This window comes from Ctenocephalides felis, unplaced genomic scaffold (genome assembly GCF_003426905.1).
Source record: "Ctenocephalides felis isolate EL2017-DRISC unplaced genomic scaffold, ASM342690v1 CF-g0.4_SCAFFOLD_02585, whole genome shotgun sequence".
In the NCBI taxonomy this organism is placed as follows: domain Eukaryota; kingdom Metazoa; phylum Arthropoda; class Insecta; order Siphonaptera; family Pulicidae; genus Ctenocephalides; species Ctenocephalides felis.
The window spans coordinates 329-22,197 of record NW_020538739.1 but is presented as its reverse complement, the minus strand read 5'-3'; the positions used below and the strand labels follow the sequence as shown (position 1 = coordinate 22,197).

General features: G+C 28.5%; 2 protein-coding genes across 2 annotated transcripts; one reads left to right on the top strand and one right to left on the bottom strand.

Annotated features, from left to right (window-relative positions):
• Positions 1–324: 324 nt before the first annotated feature.
• Positions 325–12,969, bottom strand: LOC113381102 (serine/threonine-protein kinase Nek8-like). Its single transcript, XM_026620081.1, has 6 exons — positions 12,790–12,969; positions 10,487–10,577; positions 10,209–10,376; positions 4,650–4,804; positions 3,856–4,006; positions 325–549 (listed from the first exon to the last, which is right to left on the bottom strand). Exons 1-6 carry the CDS (start codon positions 12,855–12,857, stop codon positions 325–327), a joined length of 858 nt encoding a protein of 285 aa, XP_026475866.1. The 5' UTR covers positions 12,858–12,969.
• A 1,377-nt stretch (positions 12,970–14,346) lies between these two features.
• Positions 14,347–17,400, top strand: LOC113381103. The gene is made up of 6 exons (XM_026620082.1): positions 14,347–14,530; positions 14,898–15,009; positions 15,339–15,566; positions 15,655–15,826; positions 15,914–16,692; positions 16,829–17,400. The coding sequence occupies exons 3-6, from the start codon at positions 15,393–15,395 to the stop codon at positions 17,267–17,269; spliced, it is 1,566 nt and encodes a 521-aa protein (XP_026475867.1). The 5' UTR covers positions 14,347–14,530; positions 14,898–15,009; positions 15,339–15,392; the 3' UTR covers positions 17,270–17,400.
• Positions 17,401–21,869: the final 4,469 nt, after the last annotated feature.

Sequence of the window (21,869 nt, the reverse complement as noted above, 5' to 3'; positions counted from 1 at the left end):
TATGTGACCACCCAAATGTATTTAGTAGTACAAGAAATGAACTAATTAACGATAACATTTATTGATATATTTACAATTTAATTATGAATATTTATTTTATTATGATTATATTAATAAATCAATACATTTTTTTTTAATTTTCAACCACTATTACAATATCGAGACTAATAATGAGTTTAAAACTCACCTTAAGTTAATTAAGTTAAAATTACTAAAAATCGACATTTAATAACTAAAATTAATTGTAAATAAATTAACCATATTATCAAATAAATTATAATATATATATATATATATATATATATATATATATATATCAATAGTTCAACTATGAAAACACCCTTGTAGGTCTTGGAAAGAATGGGAATACGCCTTGAAAACAAGTTGCGCAATTAAGGGATGACATAACAATTGGACAGCACTTGGTCTCAAATCTGGATCAAAACACAACAAACCCTGAATAATATTCCATAAAGGTGTGCTGTATGTACCGGGATCAATAGGAGTTATTTTTGCTTCCATTATTTTCATTACAAGACCAGCCAGTGTCTGAAATTTAAAAAATGATGATAAAAAGTGAAGAATGATCTAAGCTGAATTGTACATCATACTTTTGTTTATATGTTCTATACATTTGTATTTATAGTTATTTTATCACTTCAAAACTATAGTATTGAGAATTTCATATAAATCAATTATGCTAAACATAAACGAAAAGATTGTAGCAAATCGATACTGGCGATACGACTAGCAAGTCGAAATAGACGAAAAAAGAAGAAAACTATTTATCAATTCAAATAAGTTTAGCAATTAGTATAGAATACTTTTTTCGTTTTTAATGGCATTCAGAAGACAGATACTAAGAGCTAACGTGCTGACACTTCTGTGATTATTTTAAGGAAACACGATCCCTGGAACCCAAATACCAGGATCCCGATATGAGAATACCAGTATTCTGATATTACAGGTATTATGTTAAAAATTTATATTATGCATTATGTATTACACATACCGAGCCAAGTATGGCACGATCGACAAGCGACGGTGTCGGTAATATGAAGCAATTGTTTTAATTGTTTATATTTCACGTCTGATACCCAATGAATAGGTCTCGTTTACAAAAATGTTTATGTGTCCACGCGAATCAGACATATCTAATTTGTTATCAATGGTTTATAAAACGTAATATACAAACAAAACAATATGATTTCTTATATTGTATATTCTACCTAGAAACCGTTCATATTCATATTCATATTCATAAGAGTAAGACAGCAACACTAACAAAATATATAAAGAGTGTAGCACAGAAATGAATAATTTGTAATTAAATAAATTAGATTGTCAACCCCCGTAGGGTAAGATATAGTAATCGCAAGAAAATCGAAGAAGAAAATGGTTATATATCTTTACGTTTCAAAGCCATCTGAACATTTTGGCATACCTTCCTTAGGCAAAATTGATGTACGTGTGTGTATGTATGTGCGGATGCAATCTTTTGTCGACGATTTCGAAAATAAAGTTCAATTGATTTGAATGATTAAAAAAAAACATTCGATTTCAATCGATGGGTAGACGTGCTGATTAGTTTTTGGTAGGCTTGCACCGAATATTCAATTACTATTCGGTATTGAGCATATTCGGCACATTTTATAATATTCGGCCGAATACCGAATAGTAACTTACTATTCGGCCAAATACCGAATAGTTAAAATCGAAGGCGCCGTCGCCGCTCAGCGGCTGCGTTGTTGGTGTTGGCGATGGATCTGTATTTAGAAGCGTTTAGTTTACATAATATGATGCGAAGAATTGATCGTTGTAAATATAATAATTTAAATTTTATCGATATTTGAGATTAAAAATGAAGAACTTTTTTCTGAATATTCACAAAAAACTTTATTGTTACATGCTTTTACCATTTAAAAAAAATCATTCAATGGTTACACGCATGTGTAGTATCAATACAATAAAGTCATTCATTATACTTGATCTAAGCATTTCCATAGAAAGAGCTATTAAACAATATTTTTGATTATTTTTTACTTATTTTATTATGATTAGCATTCCTAACATATAAGAAATAATATTGAGTTTATAAAAGAAAACATTAAATGTTTATGAAAGAAAATATTAGAATCGCTTTTTACATGATTTTACCATATATTTCCCTATCACATGTGGTATTCAAGTATATTGGTATTGGCCGAATTGTATAAATGGTGCCAAATATTCTAAATAACAAAGAGTAACCGAATAGTAGTTGCAAGCCTAAACATAAAACTTGAATAAACAATGTAGCGCGTTAGTAATATAACAATTACTGATAGTAATTACATTAATACAAACGGGCTTAGACAACAAAAACCTGCCAAATAGTTGCTTATTATTCGGTATTCGGTCTCTGGAGCATGCCGAATATTCGGCAAAATGCCGAATATACTGTTCGTTGCAAGCCTGCAAGTTCAGCTTTTTGAAAGAATGAGTGTCTAATTTGAATGATTCAAAAAACATCTTACTTCTATGAACAAAATAGAAAATTGACTTTTGAATGTTTGAAGTTCAATTATATAGTTCAAACGTGTGCCCTCGACATTTTTGACAGTATGGAACAATCGATTTAAATTATTTAAAAAAACATTCGGTTCTTACTGACCGCAAAACGTTTCGGAGGTAAGGAGCGCAAAAAATGGTAATGCAGTTTTTGAGAAAACGGATCATCTGATTTGAAAAACATTTTGCTTGTGTTGACGGTGTGAAGAAATGCTTTTACAAATATTTTTAAATTTTGAAAAGCATAAAGAGATTGTGATGGATCTGTATGTTTGAAAGGCTTTAGTTTACATGATATGAAGAAATGATTTCTTTATTCTTTATATTACATTAATTTGAACTTTATCGACTTATCGAGATTATAAATGAACACGCAAAGAACTCTTTTCTGTATATTCATACGGTTCCTTATTATTATGTGTTTATGTAATTTAATAGAAGGAATCATTCGACGGTTACACGCATGGGTTGTATGTATTTATATATATATATATATATATATATATATATATATATATATATATACAATTGCCTTTATTATATTCAATCCATGCATTTTTGAATAAAAAATAGCTATCAAAAGCTCTTTATAGCAGAAAATAAGAACGAACCAATAAGAGTAATATATCACGTCATGATCAAACAAGTGCGTATTATAAAACTTTAAATAAAGTTTTGCTGGACAAAAAAAATAAATAAAAAAGATCAAACAAAGGGTGCAAACTTTCAAGAAATTTCTATAACTGCAATATTGCAGCAAAATATTTATCGGCGCTCGGAAGTATTATTTATTCAAAACTCCTTTTTATAAGAAACTGGAATGATCTACGAAAAAGAGAAGTAAATTACTTCCCAAAAATTGCAGAAAAACTTTTTTCTTCACTATGATCTTCGTAATATGTAATTATAAATGAATATAAATACATATATGTAAAGAATAACTTTATTCTTCATTTTTCGATTTATTTTGCTGCCACATGTTAATTTAGTATTCGGAATTCGGCCAGATAGTATAAATGGTGCTGATTATGCCAAATAAAGAGTAACCGACTAGTCACCCCATCAATGAATAATACTAAAAATATAATAAACAGCTTTTTGCTTTGTTCTTGATTAATAATTTCATGATTTACATTAAAAATGTAAATTATGAAATTATAGTTTAGGAGCCCGTGATTTACTGTATTTTGCAATGAAAATGTAACATAAGTGCATGTATTCAACTAAGTTGATATTTTCCATCAGGGCACTTTTTATTTTACAATAGTTAAATTAATTAATTGAATTAATATGTACACAAATTACCGTTGCATCGAAAGCCTTTCTCAACGTGCACATTTCATATAAAATGCAGCCAATTGCCCACATATCACTTTTGTAGCCATAGGGCTTATTCTGACACAATTCTGGTGACTGATAATATGGTGTTCCAATCACACTAAAGGCTTTACTTTGACTAAAAGAAACAAACTGATTATAGATATTCTACAAATGACGATACATCTTCAGAATTAACACAAATAAAAAAAAAAATTATTTCGAGCAGCTTGAGTGTGGCTCACACACACTATATATATATATATATGACTGTAATTAAATATTCAACTAAAAGCCTTTATCTTTCTTCAAAAAAAAGTATAATTAATTGTTCCATTATTTTATTCGAAGTTTCGACGATAGGGATGGCTCTTCTTCGGGAACTGAAGTAATTCATTTTTTACCTTTGTAACTAAACATTTTTCAAATCAACCACTCAACTGTAATCAAAATACACCAAAAACTAAGTTTAAAAATACATCGAGAAAATATATATTCACCCCAGTGAGTAGTTTCTAATACAAGAGTTTTCAACACATTTTCTTTACTAATTCTAAAAATAAAATGAAGAATCGGTCAAGAAAATGAATTGAATTGTTGAGCGCATGATTTGAAAAATGTTTAGTTATAAAAGTAAAAAGTGAATTCATTTAATTTTAAAATAATTACCCATATCCCCAAAGCACTGAATAATATAATTGAAAAGTGAATAAATATCTTTTTGAAGAAAAAAGAAGACTTTTAGCTCAAAAATTGAAAAATTATAAAATCGCAATAATCACTTCAATAATATTTTTGATATGCCAAAATCTCCAATCTTCACCACTAGACCCGCTGATAAAAATATATTTTCACATTTCAAGTCCCGATGTAAAATTCCCTTACTATGAATGTATTGGACACCCATTGCAATTTGGCTTAGAATATGCAGTACCTCCTGTAAGACATTTTATTTTTATTATTAACATAATATAAATTTTTGAAATACATTTATTATATCAAACTTAAAAAATTTCATTGGACTATCCAGATTCGAATTTCGGTTACTAATTTTACTTACCTTTTGTTTGAAATATATTTTTTGTACTTGAATATCTTTTTGGATTAGAATTTTTTTTTCTCTTTATATCTTTGCACCTATTTCGTCATAAAACATCAACAAATATTTTGGTAGTATTTAGAATGTCTAAATTAGAAAATGCAATACCGATATACCGAAAAACTGGTATACCGCCTAATTTTTTGGCGGTATTAGTAGCGGTATTTACCTTAAAATTACTTTAAAATTACCTTAAAATTACCTTAAAATTACCGGCACTAGTTGGTACATATTACACTCGAGATTAAATTTCTCGGAACAAATTGATCTTTAATTTTCGTAATCGCTTGAACAGATATATCTTTAGGTGGTTCTATTATATAAACAAATGACAAAGTATTATCTCAACTCGTCATTAAACTGATTATTGCTTTCCAAAGGACTTCATATCGTGTTACAATAAATAGAATCTGATTGATAGATATTGATGTTCCTGTTATATTAAAATGAAACGGTTTTATAAAGTAACATTTGCGCCAGAATGTTTTATTTCATAAATAGTCACAATCAACAAAATAAAGATTTACTATCAGTAATTGTTTTATTACTAACGCTACATGTTTATACAAGTTTTATGCCTAGGCTTGCACCACTATTCGGCTACTCCTAGTTATTTGGAATATTTGGCACCATTTATAATATTCGGCCGAATACCGAATACTCGAATACAATATGTGATAGGAAAATAAATAGCAAAATCAAGAAAAAAACGATTCTTTACATATATGTAAATGTATTTCCAATTATTTCTTTCATAAATTCAATATTATTTCTCATATATTAGGAATGCTAATCATAATAAAATAAATAAAAAATGATTAAAAATATTGTTTGTATATTTTGCGATAAAGTGCCAATAATAGCTCTTTTATTTGGAAATGCTTAGATGAATGGCCTTATTGTATTGATACAACATATGCGTGTAACCATTAAATGATTCATATTAAATAATATAAATATGTAACAATAAAGCATCTTGTGAATATTCAGAAAAAAGTTTTTTGCGTGTCCATCGATGTCACAAGATGTCATCGATAAAGTTTAAATTATTATATATACAATAACAAAATCATTTATTCATATCAAATTACATAAACTAAACACTTCCAAATACAGATCCACCACGAGCTCTTTATCGCATATAAAATAAAATACCAACAATGCTGTCGCTGAGCGGCGGAGGCGCCTTTGATTTTAACTATTCGGTATTCGGCCGAATAGTAAAAAAGGTGTCGAATATGCCGAATACCGAATAGTAAACGAATATTGGGTGCAAGCTTAGTTATAAACTATCTTGATAAGGTATCGGATCTTTAATTATGGAAACACGTCCATACCCTTTGCAAGGTACCTAATTTCCTATCAAAAACTTTTGTATTTTCAGCTTTTAACATCAAATCTTTTTTATTTTTGCAAAAATACTCTTTATGCAAACCATTTATAAACTATGTACAGTTTGTGCGCAAAAAGAAATATTTGTACAATGGGAAAATGGGAGAGGTGGACAACTTTATATAAATTGTTTTTTTTTTAAGTAAAATTTGTTCTTTATTATAAGGTGAGGAAAATATGAATTAAAATTCAGTAAAAAAAACACTAACTGACGTAAAGCGTGATGAAGAATTATTCGATTACTAAAATGGCTATTGTGAAATATTTTAATTCCGCCTTATAATTATTAAAATTAAAAGAAAATTGATTCCAAGATTTAAAACAAAAATAGTTTTTTGAAGTAAAAAAAGTTTCATGTATTAACTTTGAAAATATAGAACATTAAAATAAATAAAATTGGACCCTTGGAAAAAAAATGTTAGGGATAGACAACTTTTGATAAAAACAAATAGTATTTTGAAGTAAAAAGAAATTGACCCCATCATTTAAAAAAAAAATTTACGGTTGAACCAATAAAAATAAATTGATTTTTAAAGTAAAAACTATTTTTATTTAAAAAAACTGAACTAATATTATGTAAAAATATTCAATAACTGAACGCGGGATAAAAATATATTTGTTTTTGTTTTATTGTACTTAGCAAACTATACACAAAGTACATTCAGCTATTTTACAGATATATTTATTTGACAGCGTGAGAAGGATCGCTATTCTGCGATAGCACCTTCTTAGATATTATGTGTTTTGTTGTAGTAAATCATTGCAGATTCTGTTTTGTGACGCTTTGGCGGTAAAGACTTGAGCAGGTCACACGCGATAAAAAATGTCCGAATTAACAAAATGGCTATAAAAAATAGGGATTGGTGATAAAAAGTTAAAAATTCAGAGTTGTATGTATATTTAATGCCACATTTTAAAAAAATAACAAAAAATCGTCTAAACAAAGCATCGAAGGGTGAACAACTCTTATCACTTAGGGGTATGAAAAATTGATAGTAGCCGATTCTCAGACCTTCTGAATATGAATATAAAATTTGGTAAAAATCGGTAAAACCGATTCGGAGAAGTACGGGAACGAACATTGTGACGCGGAAATTTTATGCATAGGGATCGTTCAAGTATTACGTAAGCAGATTTATTACAATTATTTACCCCCCCCCTCCCCTTTGTCAGCAAAAGTAAGCTAATTTCTTACCAAAAATAAGCAAAATAAGCAAATCAATATGAATTATCTAAATTCAAATAACTATTTTATAGTACAAGATATTTTTGCGGGGTTTGTTCGTAGGTAAGCGGTTAAGAGCGACAAGACTTGATTCAGAGGTCCCGGGTTTGATACCCATTTCGAGCAGCCTGACGTCAGGTAGCAATAAAAATATTTACCCTATTACAGAAATTATAATAATATATCATACAGAGATGTCACAACTGTTTGGGTTGCCATTTGTCATACAGACTAGTCAAAATCAGCAGAACAGCTTATGTGGCTATTATAGGTTGTGATTGCTGTTAAAAAAATAACAAAAAAAGACATTTTTGCATTAATATTTTGCTTTGGTCATTGTAGAGGTTGTAGCAAATATAAACAAATAATTGGTAATATTTTACCAACATCACAATAGCCATACAATAGCGTTTACGAAAGGAGAATTATTTTGAATATAATACCATTTCTATTGTTTGAGATTTGTTTTAAACACTCATAATTTTACAATGAGAAATATGAACTATATTTATCTAAAACAAAAGAAAGGAACAATTCGTTCACCAACTCCGGTCCTTTTACCATTATCAAACTATATGACTTAACTTAACTTAGTACAAAGCTACGAAAAAAAAAACAAAACAAAAATTCAATTTTTTGAATTTTCCTTTTTTGAGCAAATAAATCAGATTCCCAAACAATTTTTAAACTTTTGAAAACGTGACCTGTGGACACCCAAAAAATTGGCAACTTCTCTGAAAAGGGGTAAAAAAATCAAGTTTTTGAAAAAAAAAATATTTAAGTAAGCCAGCAAAAAAATTGGGTATTTTCAAAATTGAAATTTTTTTAAATTGGCAAAATTGGAAATTTTCCAATGCGTGAAAATCTATAATGGGTAAAACTTTTACAAAAAATAATAGCACCACTCGACATAAAAAAAAATCACTGATAACGATAGTAAATAGTTATAGTATGTTACGATAGTAAATAGTTATAGTAAGTTATAGTAATCGCAAAAACATCAAAAATGAAAATTTTTATATATCTTTACGTTTGAAAGATTTCTGAATATTTTGGCATACCTTAGAAAAAATTGATGTATGTGCGTGTGTGTGTATGTGTGTGTGTGCGGATACAAATTTTCGTCGACGATTTCGGGAACACCGATCAACCCATTTGAGTAATTCAAAAAACATTAGATTCGCATTGATTAGAAAACGTGCTGAATAGTTTTTGGCGAAGGCAGGTCTAGCCGTTCTGAAGTTATGGGGCAAAAAGTGCCAAAAATGGTAACTCAGTTTTTAAGAGAACGCAGTGTCCGATTTTAAAAATTCAAAAAACATCAAGACTTTCAAAAAAATTTAAAGTTTCAAATAATTTTCGGAATTTTTCATAAAAAAAATAAATTTTGAAAAATTAAAAACAAAAATGATTTCTTACAAAAATTTGAGAATATTTCGATAATTTCAAAAAAAAACATCGAATATTTTCAAAAATTTTCAAATTAAATTTCAAAATATATGTGACCCACACTAGGAAATTGACATAGCTGGCGGGTGTTGCTTAAGAACTAAGGTAATTAGGGGCTGACACTATAGTTTTATACTTCAAAAATTTAATTAAACTTATACTACATTAAGCAGAAACCAACAAACTTTTATTTTTTACTTATATTACACATTTCGTGACGTTTAAAAGCTGCATATTATGAAGAATATGAATTTTTCAACTTTTCAAACGGCAATATCTCAAAAACGGTGATTCTAACTAAAAAAATTAATAATAACAATTTCATAGAGAATTTTATATTAAATAAACCTATCTAACATAATTTTTTAAAAAGTTTATGGTTTCGGCGGAAAATGGCAATAATTAGATTTTTGCATCTTTGACCTTGAATAAAAAAAATCGCAGATGTCGGATCGATTGGGACTTTTGACATTTCATTTGTAATGGCCTATTTAACATCTGTACCAAATTTCAGCTCTATGCGAATTATTCCTAACTAAAAACTTAATTTGACTGGGGTAACATAGACGACGAGTAAAAGCATTTTTAGGCAAAATGTATTGTTTTGATTAACTTTTAATCTTGACGATGTATATACAAATTCTCGATCAAATTTTTATCAGCACTGTCTATAAGTTCGGCTTTGCGCGGACGAAAAACTTGTCAAATAAAATGTTGTAAAAGTAATGAAACAAATATATTTGCATTAAGTGTACATTGAAAAAAGATTGAAAGACGTTCTGCATAAATATTTGATTTTATTTGTTTTTTTCTTATAATTTCTTTTCGAAATTATATAAAAATAAATTTAGTTGAAACTTCATGAAAATTTCTTTACTTTATAAACTTCAAATCAATCATCTGAACTAAATAATAAAACAGATAACTTTTTAATTGTAAGTCAACTTGACCGCAAGCGGTAGGTATAGGTATACAGATGTACATAAATTGTCGGTAGGGTAAGTGTTAAATGAAATAATTATTGATATCCATCAGATAATCTCTATGCAAACAATGCGGCGATATGTAATATGATAAAAAAATAAACAATATTACAATGGTTGTTATCGATATATGCAAGTGAATCATACCTAAAAAATTAAATACATTTAAATATTAGTATGTATATCATATTACCATTTCAGGCAGTGTTATTGTTTTCGACGTTAAATAACTGCTCAGTGTCCCTTTAGAAGCATATTCCATTACAATAAAAACAGAATGATCATTATAAAATGTCTCATGATATCCAATTATATTGGGATGTGATAATTTTGCTAAAATCACTATTTCGTTTTTAACACTCTAAAAATATTTTTTAAATCATTTATTAATACATATATATATATATATATATTTATATATATATATATATATATATTTAAATTATACAAACAGACAAGAATATTTTATACCTCAAAGCTCACGTGATCTGAAAAATTCACACAAATTTCCTTCACAACTACCGTTTCAGAATCTTTCAATCGTTTGCATTTGTACACAGTCCTAAAAAGTACAAAAACCAAATTATTCTATATAAATTACGATAGTTATAAAATATAAATCTACCAAAAACTTTTGCATCAAAGATTTTGTAATGATGGAATTTTTGTAGTTAATTGATATTTGTTAAATACATACACAAATTCAATTCTACATTGAACAATATAGGTATAATAAATTATGTTTTGCACTGCAAAAACACACAATATACCATTATAGATTATAATGATATTCATTAGATTAGATTTAGGTATGGCATTTCAAAAATAATACTATAATTTGAATATTGGTGTGGCCCATCCTCAGTGTATACAAACTTTTATTCAAACAATTAACGTGTACAATCTATAACTATACTGTTACAAGTTTCTTTATTTACTTTATTTTATTATTAAAAATTGTTTGTTTCATGACTAGGTTTTTATATTAATTAGGGCTTCTCAAAATATATGTTTTTTTGAAATTTGTATGCAATGAAGATGGGCCAAACTATAAGACTCGAAACGTATATTTTAATTATAATAAATATTATATTATTGTATAATGAAATTGACAAATGATATGTAATTATAAAATATGAAATTTGTTTTCATAATCTCTCGTACCAGACGCCCCTACCTGACTGAAAAAATATACAATCTTCAAGCAACTAGGTGCGGCGTACGATATTATTGCACATATTAATAAATTTGTTTGGTATGAATTTGTGAACATTGAAGAACATTTATAATAATCTCTAAATTTATTTTCTGCAGTATGTTTAAGTTTAACCCTTTCGGTGCGCCTGGTACACATATGTACCACCAAGTTCGAAAATTTCTAGACAGTTGAATTTATGAATTGACGTTATGTAAGTGTTTAGCTGTGATATAAAACACATATGGCCCATAAAACAGCATTTCGTTTAGAACCAGTCACGTTTTATTTTTTTGTCCGCCCAGACCTTGGTCTAACCGTTGTACTTTTTGTTGTTACACATTTGGACCAACCGTCCTATAAAAACAATAATTTTTTTTTTACTGGAACTTATGTGTACCACTAATCTAATTCAGTAATGAATTCAAAATGTGTGAAATAAAGTTACATTTTACCTACTTTACCGCGCTTCTTGTCCGCTGTAATTACTAACAATTACCGAAAAACGCAAGCAGTTATTATATTTTATTGAAAATAGTATAATTTTTGCAACACTTGCAAATACCTTTAATATTCCTCGAACATTTCGTTACGGTACGGGAAGTTCCAGCAATTTGCCTTAAGGCACGATGCCATATACACCTCACTAGTTGATTATTGTTTTAACAAATATCACACATAAAAACATCACACAAACAAATCTATTTTTTGAAGACCGTCCCTTTCGGGATAAAATATTGATATTGATACTGATAAAATTTATATTAAAGCGATTTCCAAAAGGCATATCGCGTTGATACTATTGTCGTATGTATATGTTTCTGTTTTTTTTTATTAAAATTTGCTTTACGAATAGCTCGGTCGTTTCACCGTATTTAGAAAACAAAAAATCACATAATAAAAAAGAGTAAAAACTACTTCGAAAATAACTAATAGTAAATTTCGAAAAAACAATGCTATCTTATCACTACATAGATTTATTCTTAAGAATAAGCAACTTTTTTTAACTCGCGGGCCGCATTTAATTTTTAAAATTTAATCGCGGGCCGCACAATTATTTACAAAGCTTGATATATACTAATGAACATAATATAAACATTAAATCAAAAATGTAAATATTTTATAAATCAATGCAACAAGCAAATAATACATTATAATTAATTTATTGGTAAAAGAAAATTGATGACATAAATAAAATTTTAGTTTAAAAATTCTCGGAGGCCGCTGCAAAATGTTTTAGTTTTAATGCATACTGAGTCATTATGTATACAAATAGCCTCTTGCATAAAAATCGCAAAAAAATATGTCGTAAAATACATTACGAAACTCATCAATAATTTTCAATATAATAGTAAAAGAAAACATGTAAATACGACAATATCGAATGTACATAAATAAATAAATCCCCACTGTAAAGTTTATAAATTGTTAAGTAGTATATTATTAGTAGTATATATTATTATCTCTTGTTAACTAGTTATTTTTACATACATATATGCACCTTAGAAACTAAAATTAATATATAATTGTAAAAAAAAAAATTAAAATAGTTTAATAACGCAACTATTTTTATTATTACCCGTAAGTTCCTCTACCAATTTGCTGCACTAATCGATAATTAGAAAATTTATGTACATTCAAGGCCATAACTGCGTTTAAGAATAAGAACGAAACTAAAAATTTATTAAAATGTCACTTAAAATGGTGTAAAAGTCATTTACTCAGTGTTGACTGATCGCAATTCGAATTTGATCTCAACGACTTGCTTGCTTTTAATCGTTTGTTTCGTATGTTGGCAACACATTGGCAGTGAAGTGTAATGCGCTTCACTCGTGTAAACAGATCGTTGCGATGGCTGATGACACGTCGGTGTAAGCTACGTTCACAATCAATGCCATTACTTATTATGTACTTGTTTAGTCATCGATTTTTTATTTGTTGAAGATTGTATTCTGTATGTATATATGTATATATAATTCATAATGCACTTCGTATTTATAAAATATTTTTCAAAAAAGGTTGTTTTATATAAAAAATATGATTGTATAAAGTTAAATTTAACAATGTATTATTTATTGTATTGCATATAATCTACAAAATTATCAACCCCAATATTTACTTTTCCGAAAGAGAAATTTTTGTAATTGCCAGAAAATTGGACTTGCTAATTTTATATTTTTTCGACTTTTCAACTCTTTCTGAATAATTTGACGCTAAAATTGGTAATGTAATTAGCAGATAAGTGCTAAATATGTTGTATTTTTGTAAAACTTAATTTTTATGGATTAAGTCAATTATCAACACATATCCAAAAATTTAGATAACTTTTCTCAAGCCAGAATGCCACTTACACCTAGTTACTTTTAAACCTTTTGTTTTCTGTGTCATGTACTACAACTTTGGATGTATTAACATTGGATCTTTTAATTATTTTTTTTAGATTTTTTTTTATCTCATTAGATTTACATCATTAAACTATGAAATTATATTTCTTCTCGTTTATTGATTTTTCCATCATATGATGAATGTTATCAATAAGCTTTACGCTATTTTGGCTCATTTGTTTCCCAAGAAGCACCTGACCCATATGTAATATTGAGTATGTAATCTTATTTTGAATATTAAGGAATAATAAATACAAAAATATTTTTGTTCTAATTGAATTTTAATGTTTTTAAAATACTAGAATTTTAAAAATATTAGAAGAAATAAAACAACTTTCTTTTATAATAAAATAAATTGAAGATTACGCTGAAAAAAATAGCAGTAGATGCTCATTGAATAATTATAAAAAGGTTTAAAAATATATGTGTCGATGAGTAATTTCAGCAGTCATGTGCAAATAATTATATTTTTAATATAATTTTAAGTATTTGAACTAGCAAATGTACAGCATCGAATTCAACAATTCATCGAATTGTGATGCAAAAGAATAATATTAGAATTTTAAATTTATATTTAAATAGAATAAGTAAAAATTTGTTTTGGGAGCTAAAGCAAATATTTGACTAACTGAAAATATAGCTACAGGTATCAAAATTATCGATAAAAACTTTCGATAAAACATTTTACTTTAACTTCCAATACATATATTACAAAACTGCTTATTGTAATCGCACCTTTAACATTTTTGCTCATGAAATATTTCACAATATTGCGCAATAAGAATTCATACATCGGGAAGAAAGTAACGTTTTGCAAATAGAGCGATTGTTTTATTAACCGATTTTATTACTATATAAAGTATTTTATATTTATGTGTATATTTCTGTGCTGCATATTTTATTCTGAATATATATTTTTTGCGCTGAAATAAACAGGTAAGTTATATATTTTATATTAAATACGTTCTCGTAGATGATATGTCATCGGATGACTCAGCTGTTTAGAAGTTGTTTTTATTGCAAAAAACAGTCTTAAGTATGTTATATTATATATTACAATAGTATATTAATTTTATGTTATTGTTTTCCAATAATTAATAATTATCTTTTTATATTAATTTATATTTTCTATAAATTTCATCGCATTTTGTTATCTACATGATTGTGACTCACAGTCACAGCTCACAGAATTCAATGTAGAATTATATCTGCATTTTATTATATTATATAATGTCTTCATTAAAAACAAATTGGACAATTGAAATATGCATGTTGGAATACAATGTAAATTTTATTTTTTTAGACATTCTTGCGGTCGATAAGGTATATCGATTACAATTTTCTTTGCGAGCAACATAAATCACAAAAGTAGACCAGTTAGCACCATTTTTAACAAGAGTACACAGGAATTTGTTGTAAGTGTTGATGATAATTTTAAATTATTTGTAATTTTAATATAATTTTTTAATTCTATGATAAGGTAAATAGAATTATATATAACTTATTTGATTTATTTACTCAGTATTAACCTTACATACATTTTGTTCCTGTATGTAATGGATGTTTGGTTTATCTAATTGTGAAACAATGATGCATATGATGTATTTTATTTTTGTTTGTTTTTCGATGAAAGTAGCTCTTTGATAAATCAAATTTTAATATACTCATATTTGAATTATGATTCTGTTTTTGAATTATATGAAATATATGAAAATGTTTCAACATTAGACTTTTAAATTTACAGTCGAAAACAAAATGGCACTCGTCTTCTACCCAACAAGCTCAAAGTGGCTCAGATATGAAGAAGTCACCTCTCGAGAGCAAACGAATGAAGACAAATTTAAAGAACAATTTATGTTTAGTATTGACAAACGAAGATATGCTGAACGTGCAGGCCACAAATGTGGCAAAAAATTCAATAATGGATATACAAGAAAAGTATCAATGCGAACCAATTCAGGTTGCATCCAGGGTAAATAGATATTAAATTAATAAAAGATAAAAATTATATTCATAATATACAGTTAATAATATATTTAAATGTATTATGTTTTTGACAGGATGGCGAAGTAAGAAATCAATTGACAAAAGATCAATCAAGTTATTTAGTTCTGACAGATACAGAAATGTTCCTCAAGAAAGATTTATCAGAGGAACCAATCGATCTGAACCCATGGTGCAAGGAGTGGACAACTTCTTGCTTAGATGAAGAATTACTTTCCTCAAATTTAGGTATAAATTTTTTTCTATTGCTGATATTATACAAAATGAAGTATAATTATGTTATATATAAACTCATAATGTTGAAATTATTTACAGATGTGCAACACATGTTTTGCATAGATCATTTCACAAATTTGCAGACATTACAAGATCCTAGATCTTCAACAGAACTGTCCACGAGTCAACCAACCACAGCTATTTTCGAACATAAAAGTATTCCCAAGGACGATATAATATATGATTTTGATCAGCACATATACAGCATATCACATGATAATGAAAATAACAATGTTTTATCACCAACATTCATAAACAATGATATAGAAGAAATGGACTTGTCTCGGCAAGTAAATGATTCAAAAACATGGGAATCCGAGATGCAAAATGTCGAAATCATTCCTAATGATAAATTAGATAGTGCAAGTTTTTATCTGAATAAATTTGAAACAGAACAAAATAACGAGGAATCTCCAAATCCAACTTTAATTTTATCTCCAGCTGAAAGTGATATATTCTTTGACACTTACACTGTTGTTGATCCAATGGACAATTTTCACTCATTAAATAACAGATCCGACACTACTATCGAAAATTTAGAATCTCCAGACCTTAATAATCCCTCAGATGAAGTGTTTGTGGAGCAGTCTATTGATCTCAGCTTTATATCTAATGACATACTTGAAAGTGATAAATTAGAAACCATTACAGCAAGTGATAATTGTCTTTTGTCTAGATTTTCCTTAATTGATTCAAGTAAACCTTTGTTGAATATAAAATTGGTACCGGAGAGTTCAGATTGTTTAGTTAACACTCCTGATGTCATCGACAATGCCATGTCATTGGAAAGTGATTTCAACCTGCTTTCCTACATAGATGTAAGTAATTCTTATTTCATTCTGCTAATTTTTTTGTCTTTATTTGTTTCATACATAATTATGAATATTATGCTATTGAAAATCACATAAAATTTAAATCTATATATCTCTAACTATATAATTTTTTTTATTGCAGAACGATACTACAAGCATTAGCTCAGTTTCAAGTGATGCAACTAAACATGTACCAGTTAACAATTTTTGTGCAATTAAGGCTAATAATAAAAAATCTAAACATCGACATAACTTATCTATTGAGTCGCACCTGTCAACAACTTTAAAAGCCAAGAAAAAGCAAGAGAAAAGAGGGCGCCCACCTAAACTTCCGGGGTCTTCTATAAAAGTGGAATTCTTTCCTGGAGAAACTGAAGATGATTTTAAATACAGAGAATTAAGAAATAAAAATAACGAAGCATCTAGAAGATCACGAATGCTGAGAAAAGAACGTGAAACTCAGATTCTTACAACTTTGCATGATCTTGAGAAACACAATCAACAATTGATCAATAGTGTTTCACATCTCGAAGAAGAATGTAAAAAATATAGAAGCAAATTATTAGATGCTATGTCGAAATGAATATATTTACTGTATACTTGTTAATTATTAATAATCATGCCCTCAAATATATATCGGATGATTAGATTTTATATCATTTAAAATTATTGAATATTTACATAAATTTTATTTAGATATTAATTAAAATGTATGTTAAAGGTATGGGGTAAATTATATATTTTTAAAATTATTTATATATGCTATGCATGAATCCTTGAAATAAAATTATTTATATACGTTTAAAATGTGTTTTTGTACAATTCTTATTATTGTAGGGGGTAATATGTGAAAATACTTTGGTCATTGTGTAAATGATAATGAAATATCTTGAAACAACTACGTTAGCTTATACTATATTTTTCAGGGTCTTTTCGTATTTCACATTATTATATTGCATACTTAATGCTAAATTTTAAATTCTTATAATTATTAGAAAATAATTATTATTATTGAGATTTGTAATGTATAGCAAAGCCTTGAATTCAGGTATTATAAAATTGTATCAATACTAGTTGTAATTATTTACCTTCGACTAAGAAACTTCGGGGGAACGCCTGTTCAACGGAAACCGCGTTTTTAGAGGGCTGTTGCGATTTCAGCTCTGCGTAATATGGATTTTTACCGCATTATAGAGGGGTTGACAGTGCTTTGAAAGCCACTTTACCATATTATTACATTGTCTAGGCCACTTTACTTTATAAACTTTTTTATGTTGCTATTATATGAACCTCACAATCTGAAGTTAATTTCGAATAACATGCCTTCAAATATTAAGATTTTATTTAAAAACTTTTTGTTCCATTTGGTGGCAACAGAGCGCAGCACTACGTTGGCCAACGCAAATTTATTATTTTTAACGTCAAGTTGATATAGCAGTTAGACCGGTGCCTTTCTAGAAAATTTGACAGCTTTTTCTAAGAGTAATTTAACTAATGCATCAAACGCAATTAAGAGATATTGATAATTAGAATTCAATAATTAATTATAATGTATGATTTAATGATATTGCATAATAAAATATATAGTGAAAAATTGATGTCAAACAAATTGTCAATGATTGTACAAATGTCAGACCTAGGTGAGTAACGAACAAATTCTTCTTTTTATTTCAATATTATTTGTGAAGCAATCAGCCACGGAAGTAATTTTAATGTCCGAAGATATTTTATCATCTTGCATTGAATACTAAAAATAGAAGTAGATAATTTATTTAAGCTTGGTTTTTAAGAATGGATTATTTGAAGTTTGTATATGAAGCATTGAAAAGCTCTTAATTTGTACCAGTACTGTAGTTTCTGCTAAGATTTTTGAATATTAAAAATAAATTACCTATTTATTAATTTAATTATTGTTTTTTTCTATGTTTTTTATGATATGACGGAAATGAGTTAAGTACTTTGTTAAACAAATTTCATGCTCAAACTCTTGCAACTTTTTCGGGGTGAATTTTGTCCACAAACTTTTAGAGATCAGAAAGCTGCTTTTAAATTATTGTAAGGCCCTTAGCGGAAGTTATACCCTTTACAACTACTTCTGTTTAAACACAATACATAATATCTATGATGTGTTACACTCGCTATCCCTATATTTTTCAATAATTTCACGCCTTAATTCAATAGACTTGGTCTTTTTCTTCATACCCATGGTTATAAAAGTAAAAAATATTTTGTGAATGTACAAAAAGCAAACGCGAACTTAACATATATAATAACTGTACAATCACTATTAATGTGTAGTTAAAATTACAAACGTTAAAATAATTCTCGAAATATGTGCGAGAGTAAATCGTTACTATACAATTAATATTATTAATTGTATCAATATATAATATATTAAATAAATTTAAATAGCTAAAATAATTTACAATCATAAAACAGCCGAAATATTTCTATGGTAGTAAAGTCATTGTAACAACTGACAAATTTTTTTATGTTTTTATTTGCCATTAACATTTTTCCAGAAAATTTTTACACGCTGAATGCTCATATGTCTAAGCAAGGAATCGCTCCTTTAGCGATTCATATCTCGAAACACTCGTAAGTCGGGGTACCACTGTATATATATATATATATATATATATATATATATCAATTATATATATTGGAGAAGAACTATCGAAGCGCGTAAGCGCCGCGTCGTAGTCTAACGGTTAATCATTAGTACGGAACCCATAGAAATGCAAACAAATTTTGTAGTTATTATCAAAATCTCTATAAAATATCTGATAATTTGATGTGCATATGTTTAATAATCAGTTCTGACCGTCTTTTTTTACTTCTTTTACTCGATCTCCGAAACCTATAGACATGCCTTCCAAAAAAATATTATTTGTTTATTTCGTCAATACAAGTAAAATGTTGAATCTCCTTGTCAATAAAAGTCGTATGTTTTTTGAATCATTCAAATCGGTTGAACCGTGTTCCCGAAATCATCAACGAAAATTTGTATTCGCACACACACACATACATCCATTTTTTGCCAAAATGTTCTGAAATCTTGAAAACGTAAAAATATATAAACATTTTTATTCTAGATTTTTTGCGATCACTATAACTTACACTGGAAATTAATTACCCTACGGGATGTTAACAATGTAGCCTCACATCAATTTACAAATACCGTTGTTGTTGTTATATGCTATGAATAAATTTTTGCCAAAAAGATTAAGTAATGAATTTGACGTAAATATGGATTTTTGAATATGTATGTCCTGTATAAGTATATCCTGTACCTGAATTTTGTATTTTAAAATAACAGCAAAAATAATTGATTTTTCTTTTATAATAAATGTTATTAACATAGTATATAATACTAATACTGGAAATATCCTATATATTTTACCATAAAACAATAATTTGATTCTATTAAATGGGCACCGTAAAAATTTTCGATTAGATGGATATTCTCAGGTTAAATATCAGGCAGCTTGATATCCAACAGTTATGATTTCGGTTTTCGATTGAAATATATAACTAAGTTTGTTAGTTTCAGAAGTAGAATTATTGAACAGTCAGATTTGTTAAGATGGTTATGTCGAAGGCATGGGTGTAAGCTTATTTAGATAAAGATGAGGCACGTTAACTATTAACATAGAGGAATGCGATTTGTGATTTGAAGACCAAGTTTTTCTCAGAAAGAAGTTTTTTAAAACTGCAAAATCAACTTTATATAATGAAATATCCAAATAGTTAATGATACAAAACAATTTACCACATAATATGTATTTTTCTACAAAATTACATTGAATTATAATATAATTAAAAGTATATATGTATATAAGAAACATTCATATTGTTATGCTTTAATATTATCAACTTTTTATTCACATTATATTAAGGGAACACTATGTCGCAGCGATCAAGTAGTTGTCCCTCTGTGAAATGATTGAAGTTGAGAGTTGAGCACGCTGGAGTATCAAATACTAATAATTCGCAATATGTACAATTTGTTTGAGAAACACATTTGCATTCAATGGGAAGGGGATTTGGAAAGGTTTCGTTCGTTTGGATTCTTAATATTAATAGTTTGAAGTTACGGTTATTTTTTACATTTTTGCGGAAATATATTCTAACACAGCCCCTATATGGCGACTACAACACCAATCGAGTTGATACAGTAAACGTCGATACAAATTAACATCTAGCACTGCTCGAATACTATATTGTACATGATACACAATACGATAATCTTGGTATAAATATTTACATATATGTGAGAACGATTATTAATAATTAAAGTAAATACAATAAAAAATAATTTGTACAATTTTTTTTAATTGTAAACGCCTCTGGTCATGGCTTCACGATTTCGATTATGCCACTTGCACGTGAGAATTCGTACGTATGTACGTCTAAACGAAGCATTGCATAATGCATAACACATGGGATTTATAGTCGAGTTAATGTAACACAATGCATAGAAAAAGTCCCAAAGTTCTTGAGGTATGCACCCGGTACAAGCCGTTAATGGTTTTAACAACACTAATATATTATAAGGTGTCCATGTAATGATGAATGATAATAATATGCTGAAAGAGTTTTCGCTGCTTTTGTTTCTTGTTTTTTCTCTTGCGTTTTTTTCTTCTTTTTGGCCTGCTGTCTAGCTTGTGCGCTTATTGCAACCGGTTTCTCAGCTAACTGTTTCGGAATGATTTTCGCATTGAGCGGAATACGCATGTGTGAGGCATGCGAAGCTCTCCTTGATAATGGATCTAATTGCATATCGACTTTTAATGAACAAGCTTTATGAGCTATAGCTAGAGGTATATCTTCAGATATCATTTTAATGGAAGGCGTGCGATCTTGTCCGTCTTTGTCTGCGTCCCCGGGGAGCCTGATCAGGATGGTGTAAACCGAATCTTGAGTAGTTGGCGGCGACGAGGCGTGAGAGAGGTAAGTCGGCGGCAGAGGCGAGGTTCGCCCTTCCGTTGTCGTCATGTATGGGTCGCGTATCACATTCAGGGAAGTGCATCTCGACACTGAGCTCTGCAACGGCGTCTCGATAGAGACCGGAGTCGCGTATCCAGGATCTGACGGTTCTTCCGGATCTGGTTCATAGTATTCCTCTCTGCCTGAGTGCCACCAAGCTACGCACCACTCGCGAACTCCTCCGCATGAGGCGT